Here is a 25,431-nt window from a genome sequence, read left to right as displayed (position 1 = left end):
CCAAGGTTACTAACTCAATTTTTGCACTCCCAAGGTTTAATATGATGAATAAAAGGTGTTACAAACAGTAATTCCAAAACACTCCCAAGCTTCTTAGATTTATTTTGTTGTTAATGCTAAGGGGAAGTGTATAATTGTATGTGCTGGAAAAAACTGCACTTTAAATCATGGCTTTTGCCAGCTCTTCTGGCAAATCCTCCCCATGACAATGGGACTCCCTTAGGGAAAGCTCATACTGAGAATAGCAATGTATTAAGTCAATAATCTCACCAAGAGATTGGTGGATCACATTGTTACAAGGCAGCACTGCTCTGTCTGCCTTCCACATTGCCAACAGTTAACAATTTGCTGCTACTGTCAGATCTGGCAGGTTCTGAAGAAGTTTCCAGCCTTCTTCCACATCCTTCTTGCCTATATATCACCTCTGTGAATTCCTGGCTCATGCAGGTAGGAGCACTTCCTGCAATAACAAGTGGAAAAGAATCATCAAACCCAGCAGCTAATTATTGCAATGACTTCCCACCATGTATAAGCAGCAGGTGATCAACTCAAAACCTTTAGATTCAAAAGTACAGGTCCATCCCATCTGAGTTAGTATCTATAGGAGTTACTTTCTGGAGAGATGTGACATACCAAGCCAGAGCCTTACAAAGCAAGCAGCTGCCTTACTGAACAATGCTGTGGATCTCTACTAAAGGGAACCAAAGCAAGTCTGACTGGAGTCTAGTCCCCCCCAGAGAACAACTATGCTAATGCAGCCCTTCCATGTGGTAGGAAATGTATTGGAATCCAAGATTTGGTAAGAGAAATAAATGCACAGTCTATGTTTAAAGGCACACACACCCACCTGTTACTCTCCCTTTATCTGTAATTTGATGGAAGGCTGTGAAGCAAAGCAAGAACTCTGAAATGAAAGGCATGAGTTCATTGAAACATACACAACAGATTTTTTCAAATATTACTCCTTGAGATAGGAATACAGCTGTGATCTAAGTGTCATTGACATTGGATACTACAAGGTAGCAATTTGAACTGTGACAAGAAATCAACACTGGATGAAGAGTAGGAAATGGAATAAAATAAACATAGACAAAAATAGACCTATCACAGGACAAAAGCATCTGATAAATCAAATTCCACTTTCTTGGAAGGAGTAGATTCAACATCCAATGGCTCTTGAAACTTCACAGACAATTTTTGCCTGGCCTCACATTTCCTTGCAATTTGATGTTCAGCAGTCTAGAGAAGGAACATGTTCAATTTGGGAACACTGAGCAGATACTTTGGCACCAGCAACCCATTTTGCAGGTGCCACATGCATTGAGATGAAGCCTTCCCCTAAAAGCACAGGCACTGGCACTGAAATAGCTGGGAACAAAAGCTGAATGACAGCTGTCTGTAAGATTTCCAAACTATCATTACAGTCTCTAGTACCTCCCCATGCTGGTCTCTATAGCATACTGGGGCTGAAAATAAACCACCTGCCATTTCTACTGTAATTTCCTTGGCACCTTCAGACAGAACTGAAAGAAGCTACAAAGAGCTGAGCTGGAACAGTCTAGCCCTGAAAACAGGCCTGCTAGGTGAGTTGTATAAACCATTAAAGGTGACCAGAGAGAAAGGCAGTATATAGGAATAAACAATTTCCATCTCTGCAGAGGGCCTGGGAGACAGGCAAGGCACAATGGCTCAGGAGATTTCAAACAGATCCTTTCAGTCAAATTTTAAAAATCCAGGGTCAGAACAAAAAAACCTTCAGACAGCCAAGGCAGGTAGAATGAAGGTCCCCAGATACTTACAGTAAGCTTTCAAAAACCTCACCATAAGAAAGGTTGTTAATCTTGATAGAAGTTCTATAGTGCTTCAAACTGTAGTGGTGCTTAGATTACAAGCAGGAAGACACACACACGCATAGAGCATGCATGCAACTGCAGACAGCCTCCAACTTGTACTGGTCTGGCTGCTGGGATGCCACTGCTGTTTGACTGATATACACTGCTTCAAGGAATTGGCATTTAGGCCAATTAATACAACCTAAGGATTCAGGACATGAGTCTTTTAATTTAAGGGGACCTCTGCATCTTCCAATGCAGGCAGTGCAAACACATGCCAAAGCAACAGGGTTACTATACCCAGAGCCTCCAGAGAGGGCTTTTATAGTCATGTCCTCAAAGCACCAGAGTCAGCCCGACATGCAGCAGATCTCATGTTTCTGATCCGCTGTTTCCAGGCTTCCTTTGCTCTAGAATTCCCAGGAGTCCATCCACCGGAGCCCTGCCATGGGACTGCTTGGGTTGGAGGCCAAGGGTCCTATCATCCCATAGGACAGTGGATGGAAGAGGTAGAAGCTGTGGAAAGAAACCAAATGCCCATCAAGATCAGCACAGTTTTCTGTCTCAAGAAGTTCGCAGCCTGTGGGACCTTTGTCTTTGGGCTGCTCTAAGCTCTACTGGGAACCTTCTAATCTCTGCTGAACCCAATATATACATAGTACGCAGTTTTATTGCATGGCATTTTCTCTTAGAATCTCATAAAACCTACAAAAACGAAAAATTTGCCTGTATTTGAGGAATATGTCACCATCATTGGGAATAAAACCATAAACCACTGAAAGGCAGGTTTGGAGGAGAACAGAGTGCTCACGCTGTGTGCTGCAACAACAGAAAGATTCCCTGCAATGGAAAGATGCTCTGTAATGCATTACTGGGACACAGATGCTGAATCTAATCAAATTTGAAGGTCTAGGATTGGGCTTGAGGATGTCTGACAAATTCAGCAGAGAAGATAAAAAAGAACAAAGGCTAAGGATAATTAAGAGGCAGCAAAGTTTCTATTGAGATGGCAATTGTCACACATCCCATTTATGAAAAATTCAGCTCTACTCACCTGTACAGGATGAGCAGAACCAGTGCCAGGAATCCACCTCCATATACCTGTCTAGCTGTAGTGCTGGGTGACAAGAGCCCAGCACAGAACTTCAGTAGTGCATCCCAGGTGATTCCTAGGAGAAGGAAGAGGTATAAGTCAGAAGAACAGAGCTGCTATGTTCACGGACTAGGCTGATGAAACTCTGTTAACATCAAAAGACCATGCCAATTTTTAAATTCATTTACCTTGGTAACCATCAGAACCACAGAGATTGTTTTGTATCAGCAAAGGTTCTTTTTGTCCTGCCTTTCCATTTGAATAAATTCAAAAGAGATCTGGGTGCCAGATGCTCATGAAGTTGATATAAAATCATGATATAAAATCACAGGAAAAACTACCAAGGCCAAATTATAAACAGACATAACAGAAAAGTGTTGGCAGTAAACCAAGAGGGAAGTAACTTATATACAAGAATATATAGGAACAGTGAAATAGCAGCGACCAGGAATCCCATCTCTAAATTTAATGCCTCTTCAGTCATAAAAAACCAACCAACCAACACCAAAAAACCAAAATCAAACAGACAAACAAAAAAATGGCACTGCAAGCTGCTTTGTGAAAAACATTTTGAGTAAATCAATGCTTTCAAGCACTTTGCACAAGCAAACAAAGCCTTTAAAAATAATAAACCTTTTAGACTGAAAAACACTCTATTTAACAGAGTATCAGCTTTTTTCCTACCTCATCCTCTCCAAGACTCTAGTATTTACCTGTCAACATGCTGGAAAAAAGCATGGCAGGAAAGTAGTGGTGGAAGTAGAGAACTCGTCCCATCATAAAAAAAGGGAGGTAATGAAGAAGCCAGCCCAGTGTGATCTGCCCTCCAGCACGTAGCACAACTCTGGACAGTTCTGGAACACAAATAAACATACTTCAGCAGAGAAAAACTCAGCTACAGTTCCTATTTGCAAACCTTAACACACAAAGTAAACTCAACAGGAATGATCTTTGCAGGAAGTAATGTATTGGTCTGGAATTGCTTCAAGCCTCTGCAACATCCTAGCTGCATTCTTTATAAACATAGAAGCACACTTCAGGAGAACAGCTACCAGAAAAGATATACAAAGACCTAAGACGCAAGGCATGGCAGGAGGTTGGCCATGCTCTGTGTTAAGACCAAAGGTGAAGTTTCTCCAGCTGTGCATCAGACTAATCAGGTGATTCTGGTTTCTGAAGATTTTCATTGTCTCTGCAATGAGAGCCATCCAGATGACCACTTTGTCAGCCCTTCCTGGAAAGAAATGGTGTCTAGCTTTCAGAGCCTGAGGAAGGGACTATGAGCTCTGGCACGTGTATACAGCTTAGCCAATAACTTTTTGTATAACTGAGTAGTTTCCCATCCCATTTTAGAACTGACTTCCCATAAGGAGATCTACAAAATGAAGCACCCATCGATGTAAACAGGAATGGTGAAAGTATGACTAATTAGGGCTTGTGAAAAGCTCCAAAACCTTGGCAATGGACATAATAAAGGATCATTTTATCTCTTGCATTTGTCATTTGTTTTGCATAAATATTAGAAAACATTTCTTGTCTTAAAACACTGTGCAAACTACTGAGTACAGAGCACATGCAGAGCTTGATAGCAGGGCATTGATTAATTGCCCTGTATCCCTTGCAGGCAACGTAGGTAGCCATGCACTATTTTTGTTGAAGACCTGTGCTGTTCACTATAAAACTACAGCTATGAAGTTCCTACTCTTTTCTCTGTGGACACTGCTTGAAAATCCAAGTTCAGTGGTTTCCCACCCTTGACACACAAAGTCCTGCCATCCACACACTTTTAAGGTTCCTGCAAAAGGCATTTATGAAAAGGAAGACTGACCTCACCTTTGAGTTCAGAGGTCAGTTGGACACCTCTCTTCAGTGCCACTGCAGTGGCAACTGTTATCAGAAGATATAACCCAATAGTGATCAGATTTAGCCACCAAATCACCTACACAAGAGAAAAAGAAAGATTTGGGACTTTATGCTGGACGTGTGCATGTGACATGCAAACATTAAGAGTACAGTAAGAGAGACAGTCCAAAAGGAGAAGGAAGAGAACTGGCAGAAGCAAGACCAAGTTAAAGTTTGCTGAAGACATTGGCTAGGAACTTCTCACTCCAACTTACCGGGTTTCCAAGTAAATAAACCCGATAATCTGTCTCATTGACACCAGAAAAACGCAGTCCCTGAGGAAACAGATCAGAAGGGAGAAAACCAGATATTCATCAGTCCAGTTTGTATTTTACACAGCATCTAAGGTGAGACAGATTCCCATGCATGCATCTCAGATGCTACAAAAGAAAGCTGACAGCATCTTCAATGCAATTACAAGGTGTTGTGCTTCAAAAGGCACTGCAAAAGCACTTGAAAATAGAAAGGCATATGGATTGATCAACATACCTGGTAATTGATGGGCCAGTGCCAAGGTTTGGATGTGACTTCATTGTCCTTTGGTTTGAGGCCACTGTTTCCCTACAGATAAATTAACATCAAATTTAAATGAGCAGGCAGGTGTGCTGTAATGTCTGCCCAGAAATATCTGTGTACACAAACATATATCAATACCCTTCCTGAGTGAAAGTTCTTTTTTGACCTACATAAACACATCATCTTCCACAACGGTCACAATTAGGACTATGAATGTTCTAATACTACTGTGGAAGTGAAAATGGTTTTTGGGTGGCAAAAGAGGCAGTATTCTCTCATTTTTCCTCTTCAGCTTTTCTGTCACTAAGGATACATGTTGCATAAGCAAGACCTTTTTTCATTAAGAGACTACTGTGACAGGTTTCTCTCCACTACAAAAAAAAAGCCTCAAAGATTATTTCCATGGAAACTCATGCAGGTGCTTCCTTACCTGAGACAGCATTATCACTGATTGCCATGGAAACGCTTTACAAAAACACTTTACAAGTACTAACAATAACGTGCTTGACTACTTTCTTCTCTTTAAAACCTGAGAAGAGCTTCACAAACAGTAGCAAAGAAAACCTAGACTCCTTTCTCAAAGTATTAACTTCTCATTCTTCAGAAGAAGGATTGAGGAGCTGGAAGCAGAAGGGCTGTGGCCAAGAGTACAAAGAACAGGCATAGGAAAAGTCTGCAAGAGCAGTCCACTTTGCAATTATTATATCTGCTCTTTTTTAAAAATATACATTCAGAGATAAAAAGGAAACCAGAAATCACAGTTCCTTGATGAACTTGAAAAAAATCAGAAGTTTTCTATTTTCAATCCAAACACTTACTGTTTTTTAAGTGTCTGTTTAGCTGATTTTCCTTATTTCAACCACAGTAATGTCCTCCTGCCTCACAAATACTAAATTTCCTTTAAAGCCTTACAGGAAGGTAGAAAAAACATTACATAACTAGGCTGTAGCTAGATCACACAAACAGCAGAGCCAGGCATTAAGCACAAGGCTTCCAAACTTGGGCTTGGAAGATTTAGCTCCAAGATCATCCTTTATTCTAAGTATAAATTCAAGTAGGTTGCTTGGGCATGCAAATTCTGCCCTACCTTGCAGCCATCACCCAGATCTCTCCAAATGTGCTATTTCTTTTTGAATGCAAGAGAGAGGAGGAAGAAAATTATAATCTGGAATCAATATCGTACCCGGATCATAACCATGTGGGATTCTAGCAGAATTTCTGCAAAAGAAGGCTTCAAAACATCCAAGCTGATATTGGGCACTTAAAAAAAATAAAAAAAAAGAAAAAGAGAGAGAGAGAAATAGATTAGAAGTTTGTATGGTTCACTTCTATTTGCCTTTTTCATAATAAGCTAAACTCTCTCCTCTTACAACAAATCTGCTTCCAGAACCTCTTTTAATTCTCTATGCAATTCATTCATACTCTAAACACAGTGGCTTGCAGTTAGAAGTGTCTCCCAATGAACTTTGCAACTGTTGTACTTCTAAATTTCCTCCTTTACTTCCAGGAGCAATAGAAATATATAAAAGTCCATGAAATAAATAGATTTGTATTTCTGGCTGAAATTAAGAGACATAGGCTTCATAAGCTGCTGTTTATCTGTAAATGAGCCATAAGTATGGGAATGTAAAATGCATTACAACAGAAGAGGAAATTCTACCAAGTCAACAGCCCAGGATTTCTCTCCTTTGTTTTGCATATCCCTTCCTTTAAACAGTAAGCCAATATGCAAAACAGTTACTCTCACAGGAGGAAGAACAGCAAGTGCTCTAATAACTCAGAACTCAGCCCAAGTCACCTGAAATTCATGGGATGACAATTGTGTTGAACAACCCAGGCCAGATGAGCCTGTGAAACATATGTGACTCCTGGATGAGGCTGCAAGGCCCACCTGTCATTACTGGCAAACTTAGATCCCTGTCACACACTGTTCATTTATTGATGGTACTGCAAAGTCATCATTTAGCACACCCCCACTAGGAAAAAAAAAATACACCAGAACAGACTGGATCCAAGTTTTTTTTAAAACATATCATTGAAATATATATTACATACTCATATCAATGACAACAATTCCCAATTAAACAATGTTAGAAATAACAGCCTGTATTGGAGTGCTTCACACTTTTGTAACACATTAAAATCTCAAAATCCTTAAAAAAGTCTTTATACTTCCACTACACTTCAAGCATTATCACCAGCTTCCAGTACAAACAGTGAAATAGAAAAGGGCTCTGCATCCCTGCACATACTCAAGTTCAGCAAGTTTGCACTTAAGCTGGGAAAGAACACATACATTTCATATGCAGAATGCCAGGGATGACAGCTCATCCCTTCCTTTAAACAGTAAGCCAAGATGGACTCTCAATCGAAAAGGAAATCAATTACTTACATTTAGGGTTAATATGATCTTCAAAGTTCCAGAGGGAATTGGGTGTCTCCTTCAGGTATGGTGTGCAGGTGACTTCTACTTGTTCCCAGCCCCTGTGGATCAGCAGAACAGTTCACCACCACCCCATAGGAACCCTCAATGTTTCCATTTCGTGTTTAGTTTTTCCTCTTTAGCTTTATACTTCTCCATAATGCTTCAGCAGTTGCATTCTTACTTACTACAGGAGCCATGTAGAAACCAAAACAGATCTGCAAGGCAGTTGACATCAAAATTCTACAGAATAGTTGAACCACATTTCTCACTTTCTCACCTAAAAAGCCTTAGGCGGATATGTGGGATTTTTGAAAATTATGCACCTTGCCAACTACAAAGAAACTACTTTCAATTCAACCCTTATAGTCCCTCCAAAGAAAACCACTGTCGTCAATTTAAGTCAATCCGTATCTACAAGAACTGTATTATAGAAACAAAACAACTACCTTAGAGGATACTAATAACTGTTCTTTAGTCTGTCACCCTATGTCTAGCAGGTCACATCAAAGACTTTGGGAGAAAGTGCATCAAATCTGGTAGAAATATGTCAGATTAATAGGGAATTTTCTATCAATCACCACTTAGCAAATTTCACTAATTAAGTAATCCATTAAATAATTACCATTAAATTCTCTGAAGGACAGCGATTACTACCCTTTAAATAAAAAATATAAAAATCCAATATACTCCAACCATCCTTATTTGCAGTTAGCAAGTATTTTTCTGCCCTCAGCTGTTACTATCATGAACATTTTGCGGCAATAACTTCCAGTCACACAGCAAATTGTTAGTGGGGAAAAAAAAAACAATCCACAATGTTTTCTGAATGCTCTTGATGGAGATTGGCTTTTTTGTTAAGTGTACACATTATGTGTCCATGAGTTCAGTTTTATGGTGATGTCTAAATAGCATTTGCACTCCTGGTCAGGCAGCTGCCAGAGATACCTGCCTGCTCTGTGATTCAGTATACACAGGATTCTTTAGAATCTGGTTTTACCACAACACAGAGAAGGGAAACGCAGAATTTCCTAGGGAGGCAGCTCTCAAAACAGCAGCAACATGAGTGCACAGCTCTGCCTCAGGATCCATGTCAACATCCCATATGGTGCAGCTTTACAGACAGGGCAGCTTGCTTCCATCAGCCTGGATGTCTCTGCATACACCTCATCTGAATGATGAAGATGCATAATTCAAGGACACATAAAATCCCAACCCCTGCTAATAGCAGTTTGTAACCACTGCCTCGTTTCAGATGCTGCATGCAAAAATGGCAAAGGTCTTCTAAACACAAGGTAAATTAATACCAATAGAAAGCAATTTTGAAGATTGTGGTACAGAACAGCATGAACTGCCCCAGTTTCCAGTGATTTTTGCAAACCCCAAGGATAAATAACACATTAAATAACACGTCTATCATCCCCTCCTGGTCTTACCAGATGATGAGATCTATGTCCATGCCACCTTTGGATCTCTTAGTAAGGGATATTATTTTTCAGAGCTGCATACCTTCACTGTAACAGACTGCATAACCCTAAACCAGATCTTTTGGTCATATTCCTTGTACCTGCTACTCACATTTTTATTCTTTTAAAGAAATGGAAGCAGTGTAGTTATTGCTTAGTCTAAAAGTACCGTTGAGTAAAGGAACATGTCAGCTCAAGGCTCTGTAGGGGTGGATGGGGATTACAAACTATTTACCATTTTGGCAGAGTCTTTCCAGAAGATCCCAATATACACCCTGTGGCCACATGGGTTAGCCGGACCTGACTCCGTAGGACTTTGATGAGCTCCCCAGTCCTTCTGCCTACCACTTCAATCCGCCAGTAGTCATTGGAGTCTCCTGTTCCATTCTGTCATGCAAGCATACCGAGAAAAAAAAATTACAAAAGTAGAAAAAAGAAACTACACAGTGCCCAAACTAGAAGACAAACAGAACTGAAGCACTGCAAATAGGAAATTTTGAAACTCCACTGGGTGCTAAGCTAAAAAAACTAGCCCAGACCAGCCTCACTCACGCTTCACAGAAGAGATTCCCCATCAGGAAGTCATCATTCTAGACATAAGCAACCATTCACAAATACATCTCTATCTTGCCAACCTTAATTTTGTTTGCTTTCAATTCATTCTTGACTGTAGCTCAGTTACAGCATAAACAGGGGCAACTTGGCTGCTTCACAAAAGGGGTTTAGGCAACAGATCTTTGCAATTAGAAATTCAGCCCTCAAAGCATATTCCATCTTTGTGATTCAAAATACTGTCATTCTGTCAAAAAAAAACCCACTTGTCTATGTGACAAGGCCAAATACATAAAATAATACTTGTCAGAGCAACTTCAAGGCTGCTCAGTTTGTCATTTCTGGAGTTGAATGCTGCCAAAGCTAGACTGACAGTAAAAGTTTAAATTTTTTTATCTGTGTTCACATTACATAGACCTTAAATATGAGATAAGGCATTTCATACTATATCAGTTTTCTCCTTGAGGATGGCAGATGTCCATCTATCATCCTGGCTAACAAACTAAAAAAAGCAACAATAAATTCCCTTGGCATGATATGAACTCTTCCCAAAAGAAGAAGCTTTTGTTTTATCTTGCCTTCACTTACTATTCCATAGCCAGTGACCTGAAAATGCTTCCTTGTCAGGGGAGCCTCATGCTGGTGACTGTGCAGATTTCTAGAAGTTCTGAAATGAAATTAAAAGTCAAACCTTTGAACCTTGTCAATTTGTGATAAAAACATTGGTTTGAGCCATTCAGAGATCTGCCAGTACTCTAACCACTGAATTCCAGCTGAGGGCACAGCAGGATGCAGCCTTAACGGGATGGGGGACATGGAGTGAAACTGTCACCTCCCAGCAGGTGACTCTGAGCTCATGCCACACTGGACAGTGACAAAAAAGGATGACAGCATGAATAAATCCAAGCCTCAAACTACAATCTACCACCTCTGAAAGGAAAAGAGATTAGTTTTGTTTTGCTCTGCTTTGTTTTGTTTTAATTAACAGTAAAAGTGTGCCAAAGAGACCTGTCTTATAAGAAGAAAAGCAAGATCCTGACCTTTTGTGATTATCAGTTTTGCTTTTGCAGGGAAAGATTGTACCATTTAGGGGGAAATCAGTGGTCACCATTTACACCAGCACAGTGCAGACAAAGAGCCTCCTGTGCTGGCAGGGTCTGCCAACTGAGGCAAGCAGAGAAACCTGGCCATAGCCCGTCAGTCCTTGCCAAAGGTGCTGGGGCAGCGCCCAGCGTGCTGCAGCTGCCCGGCTGCGCTGGCACAGACACCACTGTCCTACGGGACGTGCCACAGGCGGCCCCGCGTGCCACCTGCCAGATCCTTCCCCAGCACCGCCCATTCACTCCCGTGCCAGAGACCTCTCAGGACTCAACCCATTTTGCCTAATCAAGATGTTATCATCCTCATTACCATATAATGATAGTAAACTCCCAAATTCAAAATTAAAAAAAAAAAAGTCTTATAATAATTTTGGAAACCTAAGCAATGGTTGGTGCAAATATAAATAAATAAATTCTGAAAATAACAGAACATGATTTCCTGGCTCACGAGTTTAGAGGTTCTGTTAAGAAATCAAAGCTGTGAAAGCACATAGCATTTTGGCACAGATAAAGACTAAATACCAAGTCACTATGGTTCCACTGCTTCCTCTTAGGTATTCCCTGCAGAGAGCTGATCTCTTATCAGCTTCCATTTTCATTCAAAGTGTTTAACTGCTATGACCTCAGTGCTGTTGAGAATTTCAGCGGGTGGATACTGCCTATGAACATAGGGACAGGATACTTGCAGTACACTAACCAAAAAACCCTATATTCTATTTGTCTAGAAAATTCAGCATGGAGACAGGCAACAGAATGAGGGTTTTAAAACTGCTTCTCTGGAAGAGTTACCCTGATTATTGCACCTCACACAACTGAAGAAATTTCCCTGCTGCTTAGGCAGGTAGTCCTAATAAAGTTGTGTGGTTCTCTCTGAAGTTTCTCATTTAATAGACACATTTCAAAACATAAATCATAGAAGAAAAACTCTACAAACCTCACACTGGAAATTCAGATATACAGATACCTCTGTCACACAGCCTGCTTGTGCCTGTCTAACCACAGTCTCCAGCAGGACAAGTCTCCCACCAATTCTATTCAATCACACAATCTCTTTGAATCCCAGAAATCATCCTTACTCTTTATGTTCCAGACGAATTATATCTCCATGCCTCACAAACTCCACAGGACTTGAGGGGTCAGACAGATCTGCTGAAGGAAGACAAACTAATCATATCAATGTACTGACAAACTTACCAGGGTATTACAAAGTTTCTTGCTGATGCTCATGCCTCAAGCAGGTAATAAAGCAAAGCTGGGCTGACTCTAAGCCTGGTGTAAAACATTGCTCTAGACTCTAAGCCTGAGAGCTACTCCAAAGAATGTGAACTATAAATTACTCTTGCAACACTGATTATAATTTTTCTTATATATCTATGTTATTTACATTTTTTTGCTGTTTAGACAATTCTTGTTAATTTTTATAAACACATGTGGCAGGTAAAAAAAAAGGAAACTGCCAGACTAAGCATGCCTCAGCTACCTACACTACATAATCTAAACCAACAGCTTTCTGCACAAACCATAGATCATCACATTCAGTACCCTTATCTTGTCCCAAGCAATCATCCACAAAAATCTGTCAAACACAATGTACTGGACTGTAACAGGACTCAGCTTTCCCAAGACTCTTAGCCACAATAACTGATTGCAAAAAATATTAACTGATTTCAAATTTCCTCTCTGCTGTTATTTACAGGCCTACACAGCTGAAAAATTGTCAATGAGACCTTCAGCTAAGAAAAGCTTATTTACTTCAGCTGTACAGTCTGGAGAAGAAGAAAAAACACAGTAGACACACACAGTGTAAATCAAGAGACAGCTTCCCCTTGTTCTTCCTCCTCTACCCCTCATATCCATGAAGGATACTCTGCCCCAAAAGAACTCAGAATATTTATGTGAAAAGCAGAAGCAGCAGTAATAAAAGGCACTTTACTGGTTTTTGTTACCTGTATCTGAATCATGTTTCTTTATGATCCACAGGTTATTCAAATCTTTATGTAAGTAAGCAGTGACCTGAAATGACAGGATTAATTATTTTACATAACAAGAAAAAAGCCGTTGATAGCAGTCACACATTCACCAGCAAATCAAAGCCGCAAATGAATGCACCAACCACACAGAAATCCTGGGATTGCCTTTATGACAGCGTCCCCTAGAAAACCAGTTATGGGCCCCTCCTTAATCCAGATGACACCTCTTAGCCAGTGAGCCAGTGTATAGCCCCTACTCAGAAGCACTACGCTTCACGGCAGTTCACATGCACCAACAGCCTCCAAACACAGCCTGACCTCCTCTCACCTGTTTCAGAGGCTCCTTCTACAACAACAGGATATCCAAACCAGAGCTCTTGCATAATCACTGACCACTATCTGAACCAGGAGCTAGAAGCAGCACTGGCTTTACACACAGTAGAGATTTCTGGCAACAGGCTGACTGTGACAACCATAACATCTGCCAAAAGATCCAGGCAAGGTAAGGATTCAGGGATCACCCATTACAGCCACACAGCTAACCCCTGCCAGCCTGCTCAACCTCATACAGAGTAACTGCATTTACTGCTCCCATGGGCACAAAGACCATCTTATTCCAGGCTGCTGCTCCCCAGAGCACAAGCAACTGTACTCCCTTCACTCACCCTCCTCTGAGAGAGCAGCACGCCCTGCTTGGGACACTAGCCCAGTGCCCCACCTGTGCCTCTCTCTTCGGTGGGAGCAGATGGCCCAGTGGGTGGGTGAGAGGCAGAACACAAAGGAGTGTCTGACAATGGGGAAAAAGGCAGAGCTGGAGGTAGAACCTCATACCTTGAGGTCAAGCCATCAGGAGAGAAGGAGAAAGTGGAAGCAGAGAGATCACTTTTTCCTCTCTACATCTCCTCCAAATTCCTCTCTAAATTCCCTTCCCCTCTCCAGAGCCCTGAAACTATCCTAGAATCCTAGTGTTGTCCTACCACCAGGGCATGGAGCACAGCAGGGAAATCTCCACCCTTTCCCACTTTCCACAAGGAACTCCCATTAGTGTCCTCTCCAAATTGCCTCTCCCTGCTTTTAGTGTCATAAAGCATGATCTGCACTCCAATTTTGCCTATGCTTGAGGCATGAAACTCCATATACTGTAATAAACATTAATGTCATGCTAGAGTATTAGAAATTCTGATTGTGACAAGCAGCAGGAAAAAAAGATTGTGGCTAGGATTGAAAACTTCCTCCTAGCCACAGAGACAGCAGGGAGTTAAAAACCAAACACTTGTGTTTCTCTGGCAATTTTCTTTCAAGGATCTCAGAACAATTTTTAGACACCAATAATCAAACTGCAGAATACATCTTGGTAAAAGTGCAGAAGCAGCAAAGATTCGTGAAGCTTGATGATGATGGACAAAAATAAGAAATCCACTTAATGTTTGTACTTCTTAATTAGAGACAGTTACATGATTTCTGATTTATACTTTCACTTATTGCTTAATCATTTAATGAGAAGCCCTTACTTCAGATGGTTTCCATATGGCTACATTAGCTTACAAATGTACAGTATCTAATTTATTGAGCAAATTCTTTGGTGACACATGAAGGAAGCAAGGCACAAAGGAGAGGGATTCATGTAAGGTCACAGAGGCCAGCAGCTGGAGTAAAAACAATATATAGCAGTTCTATTCCCTTGCTTTTAATATACAGCCAGAAAAGCTGCAAGATAATGTACTGGTTTTAAACAAAGTTTTACAGCCTTTCTTGAGGTAACTTTCATTTTGGGAGACTATTCTGAAGTCTTCTTGGACTCCATTTATGGACGATGGTTTTGCAAAGCCTTGTTACTGTAAGTCACCCCTCTGGTGCAGTGTGGTAGGCTCTCTTCAATCCTCTTTTTTAGTCAGAGTTCTAAGCCAAGTGCACAGCTGTGGCACTGAGAGGGTAACAGATGCTGAGTAAACACATAGCTCCTACCAATTTGGCTCCTAATGCCAAATACAAAGAGAGTAACCCAGTGGTTGCAGACACAGGCAATACTACCACGGCACACCAACCTGCTGCTGGCGAGCCCCAATGCCCTCTGGATAGAGGTGCCAGTGGGAGTGAAGGTATCCCCCTGCCATCCGAAGGTTCTTCATTGTGACCACAGACCCATAGGCCAAATCTGCATGAGAAAGAGGGAGGAACAAAGACATAAGGCAGCTCTCCTGTATCTCCCCCAGCTAGTCTACAGTGCTCGATTATGCACTCTCCATTGTTTTGATGGAAGTTTGTTTCCTGTTTGACACATTACTCCACAGGGCTTGTTGCAAGCTTATCTCCCATCCCTAACCAGGATTCAGTGAAACTGTTACATAACATTTGGCTGAAACACTTAAAACTCTCCCAGTAAGTTTGAACATAAACAGACGTGGTAAGGCATTCCTTTGTAATTTCATAACGAGAGTTTTGGGATAGCTTTCCCTAAGAGTATAACACTGCTGACCCCTACAGCAATACAAGAGAGAAGGGAGGCAAGCTCAGCTGTTCGACAGCAGAGCTGCTACACTGGCTTAAGACATCTTCCCTCCTAGTCCCCCAACACAAGTGAGAGAACTCAGCCTTGGAGAACAGACCTGATGCTCCCCCAGCGACAGCTCTGGACCAGGGAACAGCCAGAAAAAAGCTGAAGTCATCAGAAAGTTAAACCATTTTAAAGGCTCAGTAGTCCCTAGCCATCCTGAGGATTAGGGAACAACCACAGAGCCTTCTTTTTGCTAAATTCGGATGCATTCTGAATACAACACAGCTGGACCAGTGGCATGCTGTGTCACAAAAGTTGATAGTTTCCATTTACACATATTTTGGAAACAAATCCCACATCTGAACACCTACAAATCTAAGGTGAACAGGAAAAACACCTTTTTGTTGTCTCAAGTAATATAGAACCAAAGAATAACAAGATGCATGCACACAAGTCAAACCCCTCAAAATGGCATCCTTCCCCCTAGATGGAATATGATGAAACAGCTAGTGACCATGCACTGAACATGGTGGTATTTTCGGCTTTTTTCTTTCTGTCAATACACAAAACTGCACAGAGGAAGAGTATGGATCTGGCCTTGACCACGGAAGGCATAATTCACACTGCCCTGCACTGAGTCATGGGGACATCTCTTTTATTTAAGTTCTCATGTACACTGACAACATTCAGAGTCCTTTATTCATATGGACACTCACGCTCTGGAATGGAGACATTATGAAGATTGTTCCCAATCAGCTGGGATTGAAATGCTGAACTGAAGAAACCATCCCCAGGACCACTACAAAAGACAGCAAAGAATATGACAATTCGAGGTCTCACTAAGCAGCATACAAACCTCTGTCATGCATTACCAAGTTGTTTTTACAGAAGAAAAATTATAAAACCAGACTGTGCATCTGAAGAAAAAGAATGGGTGCAGTTCCCTTAAGAGACACACTTCTCTAATGTTGTGAATTACAGCAGATAGAGACAGTCTTGCAGGAAATTGTCCAGTGCTGCAAAGACTTGAGGTCACAAAAATGTACATGCTGGCACTGCACAAAGCATCAGAACTGTCTTTGGAGGTGTTCTTACAACAAATAAACTGACCCACTGTCAGGACAGATATAACAAAGCCTTTCTCTGTGACTCCTGTAGTCTTACTTCTGCTAGGAAGTTAGTGGTAAGACCAGTAGACTTTAACTGAAAATTAACAGCTTTATTATTCTATCCTTTTTCTACAGTGAAATGCTTATTCACCTCATTTTTTAATGCTGGCATGTGGAAAACATTACATGGTTATTTTACTAGCTCTTTCCTTGTAAAAAGCATCCCTTGGTTGCAAGCATTCAGGAAAGAGCCCTCCCTTCAAGCAAATTCAGACTCTTTTAATCACAGCCATTTTTCATGAATGCAATGACTTTTTTTTTTAATTACAAAAAGACAATGAATGGAGTTGAGACATTTTCAGGTCCCAGAAAGAGAAGAGGAAAAAAATGAGACAGGAAGTTTGTTAAAGTTACTTGCTTGGCATTTCAGAGAGTCTCAAGCTCAAGTTCAATTTCACTGCCAGTTTGGCCAGAGAGCTAGGGAAGGGAATTAAACAAAGACACAGCTTCTGGCTGTGTTTTTGACACTGAAAGTGGACTGCTATATAACCAATAGCCTTTAATTCAAAGCAAAGACAAGTAATTGTTCTGGAGAAAACATTGTGAAATACCTTCTATTTAACACTGCAAAATGAACAGCAAACACAGCCGTGTAGAGGGCAAGCGGCAGTATGATGAGGCAGAGTACACGAGCCAGTAAATGCTTCCCAAACATGACCTGTAACAAACACAGTCTGGATCAAACAGTGCAGGAACAACTTCACTCCTGATTTCACAAGACTCTGCGCAGCAGTCCTATGGCTGGAGCTTGCTGTGCAAGAAAGCTCACCATGTTGTAGAATTACCTCAGAAAGGCCCAGAGAGAGGTAAAAGCTGAGCCAGCCTTTGCTGTGCATCTCCAAAAGCTGGAGCTATGATAGCTCACTATTTTAGGGTCATGGGAAAAAAGACAAAAATAGGCAAGAGGAGAGTTTAGTGTTCCAAAGTGCTGAGCATCCCTAATTTTGGCAAAGGAGGTTGGACAGCCCCCACTGAAAGTATTTTGAGAGCAAGGACCTTAACTTGTTTATAAGTGGTACATATCTTAACCCAAAATCCCAGCAAAAAGATGGCTCTCAAAATAGTAACTACCAAAGCTAAGCAAGAGGGAAAATGAAACTTTGTTCCCCTAATAAGTCTATGCAAATGTAAATGTAACCAGGACATCTTGGGGATCTAGATATGCTTCACTTGCAGAAATCACCTTGCTTAGCAAGGATGCTCTCCCACTGCAACTTCTAGTGCTGCTCAGCCAGAAACTATGGAAAAGTCAGCAGCAAAACCTGTTCCTCAGATGTCCCAAAATGAAAGCAAAATATTTTATTTCAACCAATTGAAAATATGTTTTGCAAACAGATGTCAAAGAAGCTATTACATTTTCACATCCTACTGACACTGCTGGTAGTAGAGTAAATAACGTAAAATAGAGGGTGGATAATAAATAGTGGAAGAAGAAAAACATTATATAGCAAAAACTGTTTGCTAAATGGCCACACTAACTTCCAAGTGGATGAAAGCAGATGCACTTGCTATACTCCATATTTTTTAATATGATACCTGTCATATAATCATTAAGCTAATCATTCTCCATCCCTTAGTACCAGAACCAATTAATTCAGAAAGAATGGAAAAAGCTGAACACATTGCAAAACTCAGTGAAGTCAACAAAGGAAAGAGGTGTTCAGTTCCAGTACTTCAGCAGAATACTTCATGACCACTGGACACTGAGAAACTAATGCTGAGTGATGGTACACAACCAAATATAGGCAGTGGAGAGGCACATGAACTACCCTCCAGTTCCCTACTTAGAAAGACCTCAATATGCTCCAATTTTCATGAAATGATTTTCTTTAACTAAAGACTTCAATGCAAAGTCAAAGAAAAGAAAGTGCATGTGAAAGACAGCAGTGAGCAAATCAGAACAATGGACCAACACAAGCTGACAATTCTAGAAATCAAGTTAGTCCCCAAAAAATTGTATATAAATAATCATGAGTAGCTTCCTAACAAATGCAGAGGTAAGTTATTCAGGCCATCAGGAGATTAACCCTCACCCTTTTTTTCCCTCTCCTCAAGCACCAAGGTTGCCAAATAGCTATTCAGAAAGCATCTACCTTCAGGAGTAAATTTCTTTACATATTCTAACACTCGGGGGTTTGCTGCCTTTGCTGCCAGCAGCACAAATGAAATCACTGTGCAGCTGTCTGCTGGCACAAAGCTTAGACATGATGGATTTGTTATATTTCAAATGCAATTAACTGACTTTGCTCAAGAAGTGTTTCTCTGGAGTTGGAACATTGAATCTTTGCAGCCCATATTGATTTAAGTTAATCAAAGAAAACAAATCACACAGGAGGAATAGAAAAATTCCCCACATGCTCCTACTGTTTATAAGAAAAACGAGACAAAAACAGTGAAAAAAAATAGAATTTTCAAGCTTCAAAAGAAGCTGAGACAAGAGGAGAACTGAACACCTTTTAAAAGATATGACTGAAGAATTTGTCTACCTGCCAGTTGCAAGACAGCAAACGGTACATCAAGGCATTTCTCCAAATGGCAGATTTCACACTTTGCAAACATAAAATGCAATATATTAGACCAGGACACTCAAACCACTAGCAAAATTTTTAAGGCTTAGAAGAACTAAATGTGTATGAAATCAAGCAGGCTATGGCTGTCTTCATCCTCGAAACCGGCAATGGATACTGCAGATTGCAGAGCACTTCTGTGACTCGTGATGCTCCTGCTATGCAGCCTCTGCCCCCTTACTCTCACAAAGCAGAGCCTGAGCTCACACTGCTTATGCAAACTAAATGCTGCAAGACATGCTTGTCTGCCAGGTAGCACATACTCCTTGGAAGGTCAGGTAACAGTGCTGGGCAACATCTTGCTTTGGGCCACTGTAAAGGCACTCCCAATGAGCATTTTTAGCTTAGACTGAAAATGCAGCCAACTGGAATGGTAACAGTTTCTCTCAGGAAAAAGTAACAATCTTTCTGCTGTGCTTGGAAACTATTATGTCCTGCTAATATAAGTGTGTTTGATTTTTTTTCAAAAGTGTGGCAATAATGTTTTCATTATAACCTTAATCTCCTTTTTGCATCACCACATCAGATGCTCCTTTCTGCTGCAGACAGGAGTATCTCTGTTTGGGTACTTGCAGGGTTGTCAAAGACTAGGAGAATTACAAAGCAAACAAAACAAAGAAACACTTAAAGTAAAGAAAAGCCTTTGAAACTCACCAGTGACAGGCTGAGGTTCCCCAGCAAGTCCCATAGGTCATAGATTGTGTTCAAGCCAACCAAGAGGACTACAAAAAGGCCAACAAATTTTACCCCCATTGCTCCAGCAAGGCTCACACCAGTCAGACTCAGCCAGGACCACCAGGAGGCAGAAAATGGCCTGCAGGACCAGTAGAGCAAGTCAGTAAATTAAATGACGGCTACATGAATGGGCAGCCCGTGATCACAAAAATAAATAACAGATCAGTTACCCCAAAAAATTACAGTCCATCTTCTCAGGAACCCATAAGAAGTGGAAAAACAAGTTTTTCATTTAGTTTAGAATCACACAAGGATACTGGTTTCAGATACAGGCTTGTGAAGCCTTGATACAGGCTTCAGGTACACTTAAGCCAGGGGCAACCTTAGATCTCCCATTCAAAGATGGAAATGCAGACATCAGGTTTAAGCTAAAAAAATACTAGTGTGAAGAAAGTCTGACTACATGGAAGTTCTGAAAACAGAAACCAGAACTTTGCTCCATAAAGTGCAAACTTACTTCTCTCAGAAATTTAGGGACATGGGGAAGAACAAGAGGCAAAGAGCAGCCACCTGTACTAAAGCAAGAAAGCCTTAGCGGAAAACCTCTATCCTAAACACAAACAAAAGCTGCAGCAAAAAGCAAACAAATTATGAACTGACATAAAATTGAACCACAGAAGAGAGATGAGAAAAAATGACAGCAGAACTTAAAAGCTTTTTCCTTCTGATTCCTAATGCCTTGATGCTTTCATTTCAACTAGACAAAATCCCCATGACCTGCTAAGCAACACGATAGCTAGAGATGGCTTTTAATTTGTAGAATATCAACTACTTTGACAACTGGATTAGTTCTAAGATATGAAAAATAAATTCAGGTCAAGGCACACAGAGCTGATCAAGCACTGCCCTGTGATTTAGTGCTGCATTCCCTGGGGAATGTGCTGTAGATAAGGATGGCCATGGACAGCCATACAGTATGCTGCAGGCTGCATTTCAGCCACACGAACTGCAGACACGCTAAGATTGATACTATCAGTTCTTGAATGTTTCATGAAATAAAAACTGCTCATATATAACAAAGAATCTCGGCTTTTTGTGTCTTTGAATTTGCGATGCATTTCAAGGAAACTGCTCTGTGCAGCCCAGCCACAAAGAAGCCTTCTGACACTTGCCAGTACCTAAAAACCACTACCCTCTCTGGATGGGTCTATAGCAAATATGCTTACCAACTTGACTACTTTATTCAGAATCATCCTGGCTATATTTCCCTCTAAGTTTTTTGTAGTCATTTCTCTAAATCAAACAAATTACACTATTTACCTCAGACAGCAGGATTTTTAAAGGTGCTTATAGTCACAGGTAAACTGGTGTACTCCAGGCACAATACTTTCTCCCTAACTACACAAACCCTCAGAGTAAAAATTTCTCCCTGCTATCAACAGTTGTTTTCACCTTCAAATTTCCTGAAATAATCGCATTTCAGCCATTCACACATCATCAATGGCAGACATTACTTTAATTTTGTTAAATACCTACAGTTTAACAAAATTATCATCCTTATCTTACCTGTCTGCACAGCTGTTACATTTCACCATACTCAGAACAGCTCCCATGAGAAAGAACATTAGAATGGGATCCAGCAGAATATATTGGGACAATGTAATACAGCCTGTATCTGCAAACAGACACACAGCAATGTCAGAAAGACTTGCAGTTCCAAAATGAATCCAAGATTGTGGGAATTCAGCTTCCTTAGGGTAGTCAAGACAAGAAGAAGGTGGAAAATTTTAGAAACAGAAGGAGATCACAACATTTCATCTTCTACCTGGACAACAACAATTCATCTTCTACCTGGATAACAAGGGAAAAAAAACCCAACAAACCAAAAATAAAAACAAATACAAGAACAAAAGGCAGTACAGCAGTATCTGTGAAACACCATTTGGAAAGTGCAGGGAACATGTTCAGATGGAGAGGATTACAGCCAGCAGTTATCTACCTAAGGCACCACCATAGTGCCAGAGGATGCCAGAGGAGAAGTCATCTTTCAGATGGTATCTATAAAAAATGAATATGGCTTTGATATTTTAAGTCTCCATTTCTCAATACCTGTGTCCTTACAAAACTCCTATTTTAGTAACTTCATTTGCAAGGTCAATTTCTCCACTTGGCTCAATTCAACAAGGAACTTTATTAATTTCTTATTGTGAACTCTTCTAAAGTAATGCAGGGGCCGTTAAAATCTCTATAATTCATACGGGAAACATCAACATTTTACTAGAGGGCAAAATCATTCCTGACCACCCACCTTATAAAAAATTTTTTAAATTAAGGTGCAATCTAATCCAATACTGTGGTTATGCAAGTAACAGAAGTACCTATGAACTAAACAATTCTGTGAAGTTCTTAAGGGGACCACCAAGTAAGAAGCCTCATACATATATATATATTTTTTTATTTTTTTTTTTAAAGTGGAATTACTTTGCTTTTGACAAAGTCTCTCATTAACCCAAATATCCCCTGGTTAGGTAACACATGGTAATCCAGAAATTAAATTATCTGAACAATTAAGATACTCAATTTTGTAGCAGGAACACCTACCAAAAATAAGGATGAAAGCCGTGAGTAAGGCTGCTGGCAGTGACTTTGACAGCTCCAACACCGTGAGGTAGGCAAAAGGAACCAGGCAGGAGCCAAGAAATGCACAAAACTGCAGGAAAAGATCATGGCAGAAGTTATAACCCCTCCCACAGTGGACAAGAGCTCACACCCTTTTCTTTCCTTCATCTTCCATACCTACAACAACAGGTGTTGCAGCAGCTGAACTGAGTCACAAAGAACATCAGACAAAAGCCAATTGAACAAGACACTGCTCAGAGGACAGAGGCTTACTCTGTTCTGCAGTGGTGTCAGTAACAACAGCCAGTCACACTCTTGCTAGACTGCACCAGCTATTCATAAAAGAATGCATTAAGTAGGTGCACCACACATCCACTACACTCAGCCTTTTTTTCAACAAGATACTAGATTATGAAAGCTAAAAACAAAACACACTTGCACCTTATATCTTTAGCAGACCAGATTCCCCTCTCCTACACAAATGAGACCAAGGATAGTTGGAGGAGAAAGAGAAGAAATGAAAACAAAAGAAAGCAAGACCACAGTAGAATTTATTATCTTTAATGTCTGTTTCTAGCACCTCTCCCACCTTTGGCTCAGGGAAACCTAAAACCATGAACTTCTGGAAATTAAACTAAGAAAACATGCCTTCCCAGTTTTCAGTTTTCTTTCTAGGTAGTAGCAATTGGCCACTGTTTCTCCTTTTGACTTATCTGCTGTCAGTTATATGGCTCTTCGTCTTCCTAAAAAGCAGTAGAGCCAGGGTTTCAGATCAAATACAACTCTGAATTCTGCCCTGCTGTCCCAGGCTCCGTGAGCATACTCAGCTTAGTGTCATTGTGGGTGGCAAACTGCAGATGACAATGGATGATCCTGGCTTTTTGATACCCTTGGCTCCCCAGGAGATTAGCCAGGCACAATGGAGTGAGAGAAGCTCGAACTCAGCAATGTTTGCTTTGCAGACAAGGCAAGGTATCTATCCCATGCAGCAGTGTAGTCTCACTAATTAGCAGGAAGAGCTGCCCTCAGTTTTCACCTTAATTTCTTACCTGGCCTCTCGCAGACACACATTTAGACTTATTTACAATAGAACCACTAACACTTTTCAAAGGAGCTTAAAGACAAGGCACAAGGGTAACCAGACCTCTGACCTGATCAAGGAGAGTTGCTCTTAAGATGGAACACTCTGTACTGAAAGGCACAGGAAAGCTAACCAGCTGACAATAGCCTGCAGAGCCTTACCCCTCTCATCCCTACGTAGTTGTGCTGCTCATACCGATCCCCTGGCTTTTGGAAAGGAAATGTACCATCATAGCCACTAAGGTAGCCAGCAAGTCCAATCAGCATCTGAAGAGAAAATGTGAAAAAACTGGTCAGGAAAATCACACTGGAGGAAAAAGTATCCAGGCTAGCAGCAGGTAAGATATCTGTAGAAGCCACATTGATCCACAAGACAAATAATTCAGACACATCACCCAAAAAGAGTTTATTTACAGAAATCATATACGTACATACTGCCCTTTGTCTAAAGGCAAAATCAGAATTATTTTTGCAACAGACCATAAGGCTGACTGCAAGCTCAAGAAAAATATTAAGTGTGGAATTGAGCAGGGAGAATTCTGTAGAGTCTCCCATAGCTCCCTATCCCTTTAGTTTCAGGAGACTCAGTCTGAAAGGAAGATAACCTTGACAAGGCAGGAGGATGCACCTTCATCCACACTACACTGTTGCTAAAACAAGTTCATTTACAGAACAGGAAATCAACGCTCTCAGGGTCATTTGTGGCAGGCATCTCATTTGCTCACAAGTTATCAGGAACTGCTTGTTTCCTTTAAAATGTAGGCTTCTGTTACATATGCCCTCCAAGTGTCACATTGATTTTTTTCATGTCAAGCCTTTCAAAAACCCAACATGCAATACTCTTTGGTTTTCTTATATTTGAAGCATGTTTTGCGAATACAGAAAGGTGCAAGTTAAGGCTCTGGACACAGAATGCAAATTGCTGTGGTGTCAATAACAGTCAGGTAGGACTTTGCTGTTCACCGCATCCTTTGGCCAGGAGGCAGAGACAGACTTTTATGGGCCCACTTCTGTGGCTTCTGAAATATGTAACAGAAAAGCAGTTTACCTTCCCCAAAGGGGGATGGACATCAAAGAAGAAGGTCCGATTAATGTAGTAACTTCCCATCTTCCCAAAATGAGTTTCATCCCAACTGGAAAAAACACACCAACAAAACACAAACCACAATAACCAATCTGCTACAATGCTGAAGAGAGTTAAAAAAAAAATCCAGGAAGGTCTTTTTACTTATGCTTTTTATAGTATAGAGGGTTACTGCCATACATTCCATACGAGACAATGCGTTATACTCAGTGGGAAATCGTGGAGAGCACTGCAGCCATTGTAGGAAAGGCGCTTTTTTAAAAAAGCTTTGTATTATCACTCCAAAACCCCTGGTTTGCCCTTTTGATTCCAAATTGACCTTAGCGAGGTTAAAAAGTCGGCTTTTTGCACTAAGGTCTCAAAACGGCCTCCCCGGGACCCGATGCCCTCCCTGCAGAATGTCCCGAGAGCAGCGGGGAGGGCGCAGGGGCCGGGCCGGGCCGGCCTGAGAGCGCCGCGCTTCCTTGTGGCCCTCACTGCCATGTCCCGTCCCTCCAGCTGCCTGGGATAAACCGGGATCCCTCCCACGCCGGGCAAGGCCGGGGCGGGGAAGAGGCGCGGGCCGGGAGCCAGGGCGCAGTCCCGGCCGCTGCAGCCGGGACAAGGCGGACACGCACCCACCCGCACCCCGGGGCCCGGGCAGCGCCCGGCCGGAGAGGCGCACGCCCCGCCCCGGCCCGTACCATACGTGCGGCGGCTCCCGCAGGCGGTGGAAGCGGGAGGCGAAGCTGAGGAGGGTGACGAGGGCCAGGGCGGCCGGGCGGGTGGCGGCGGGCGGGGCGGCGGGACGCGCCGGCCCCCCCGGCCCCCGGCGGGGCTCCCGCTGGCGCGGCGGCATCCGCGGGCACCCGCCGCGCGCTGCACCGCGCCGGGCGCGGCGCATCCTGGGC

At 41.6% G+C, this 25,431-nt stretch overlaps 1 protein-coding gene across 3 annotated transcripts; it reads right to left on the bottom strand.

The window, feature by feature from the left end:
- Positions 1–98: 98 nt before the first annotated feature.
- Positions 99–25,394, bottom strand: POMT2 (protein O-mannosyltransferase 2). 3 transcript variants are annotated; one of them, XM_068192739.1, is made up of 21 exons: positions 25,225–25,394; positions 24,506–24,590; positions 23,620–23,724; positions 22,360–22,468; positions 21,325–21,433; positions 19,738–19,897; positions 17,068–17,174; positions 16,064–16,146; positions 14,899–15,008; positions 12,830–12,896; positions 11,960–12,032; positions 10,372–10,450; positions 9,467–9,618; positions 7,736–7,827; positions 6,527–6,603; positions 5,317–5,388; positions 5,043–5,102; positions 4,759–4,864; positions 3,639–3,779; positions 2,887–3,001; positions 99–2,348 (listed from the first exon to the last, which is right to left on the bottom strand). In XM_068192739.1, the coding sequence occupies exons 1-21, from the start codon at positions 25,377–25,379 to the stop codon at positions 2,243–2,245; spliced, it is 2,163 nt and encodes a 720-aa protein (XP_068048840.1). In that variant the 5' UTR covers positions 25,380–25,394; the 3' UTR covers positions 99–2,242. The 3 variants fall into 3 exon arrangements, with proteins under 3 accessions (XP_068048840.1, XP_068048841.1, XP_068048842.1); XM_068192740.1 differs by having other exon boundaries at positions 11,960–12,029; XM_068192741.1 differs by lacking the exon at positions 25,225–25,394 and adding an exon at positions 24,861–24,884.
- Between the last annotated feature and the right edge of the window lie 37 nt (positions 25,395–25,431).

This window comes from Anomalospiza imberbis, chromosome 6, assembly GCF_031753505.1.
Source record: "Anomalospiza imberbis isolate Cuckoo-Finch-1a 21T00152 chromosome 6, ASM3175350v1, whole genome shotgun sequence".
Classification (NCBI taxonomy): domain Eukaryota; kingdom Metazoa; phylum Chordata; class Aves; order Passeriformes; family Viduidae; genus Anomalospiza; species Anomalospiza imberbis.
The sequence above is the reverse complement of the archived record's forward strand: the minus strand, read 5'-3'. Positions and strand labels throughout refer to the sequence as shown.

What these genes read in the sequence shown, in the direction of transcription:
- POMT2 (XM_068192739.1), bottom strand. Translation starts at nt 25,379, where the DNA reads ATGCCGCCGCGCCAGCGGGAGCCCCGCCGGGGGCCGGGGGGGCCGGCG. An exon ending in GGCTTTCATCCTTATTTTTG is followed by an intron (nt 21,434 to 22,359) that starts GTAGGTGTTCCT and finishes GTCTGTTTGCAG; the next exon opens with ATACAGGCTGTATTACATTG. An exon ending in CCCACATGGTTATGATCCGG is followed by an intron (nt 5,389 to 6,526) that starts GTACGATATTGA and finishes ATTTATCTGTAG; the next exon opens with GGAAACAGTGGCCTCAAACC.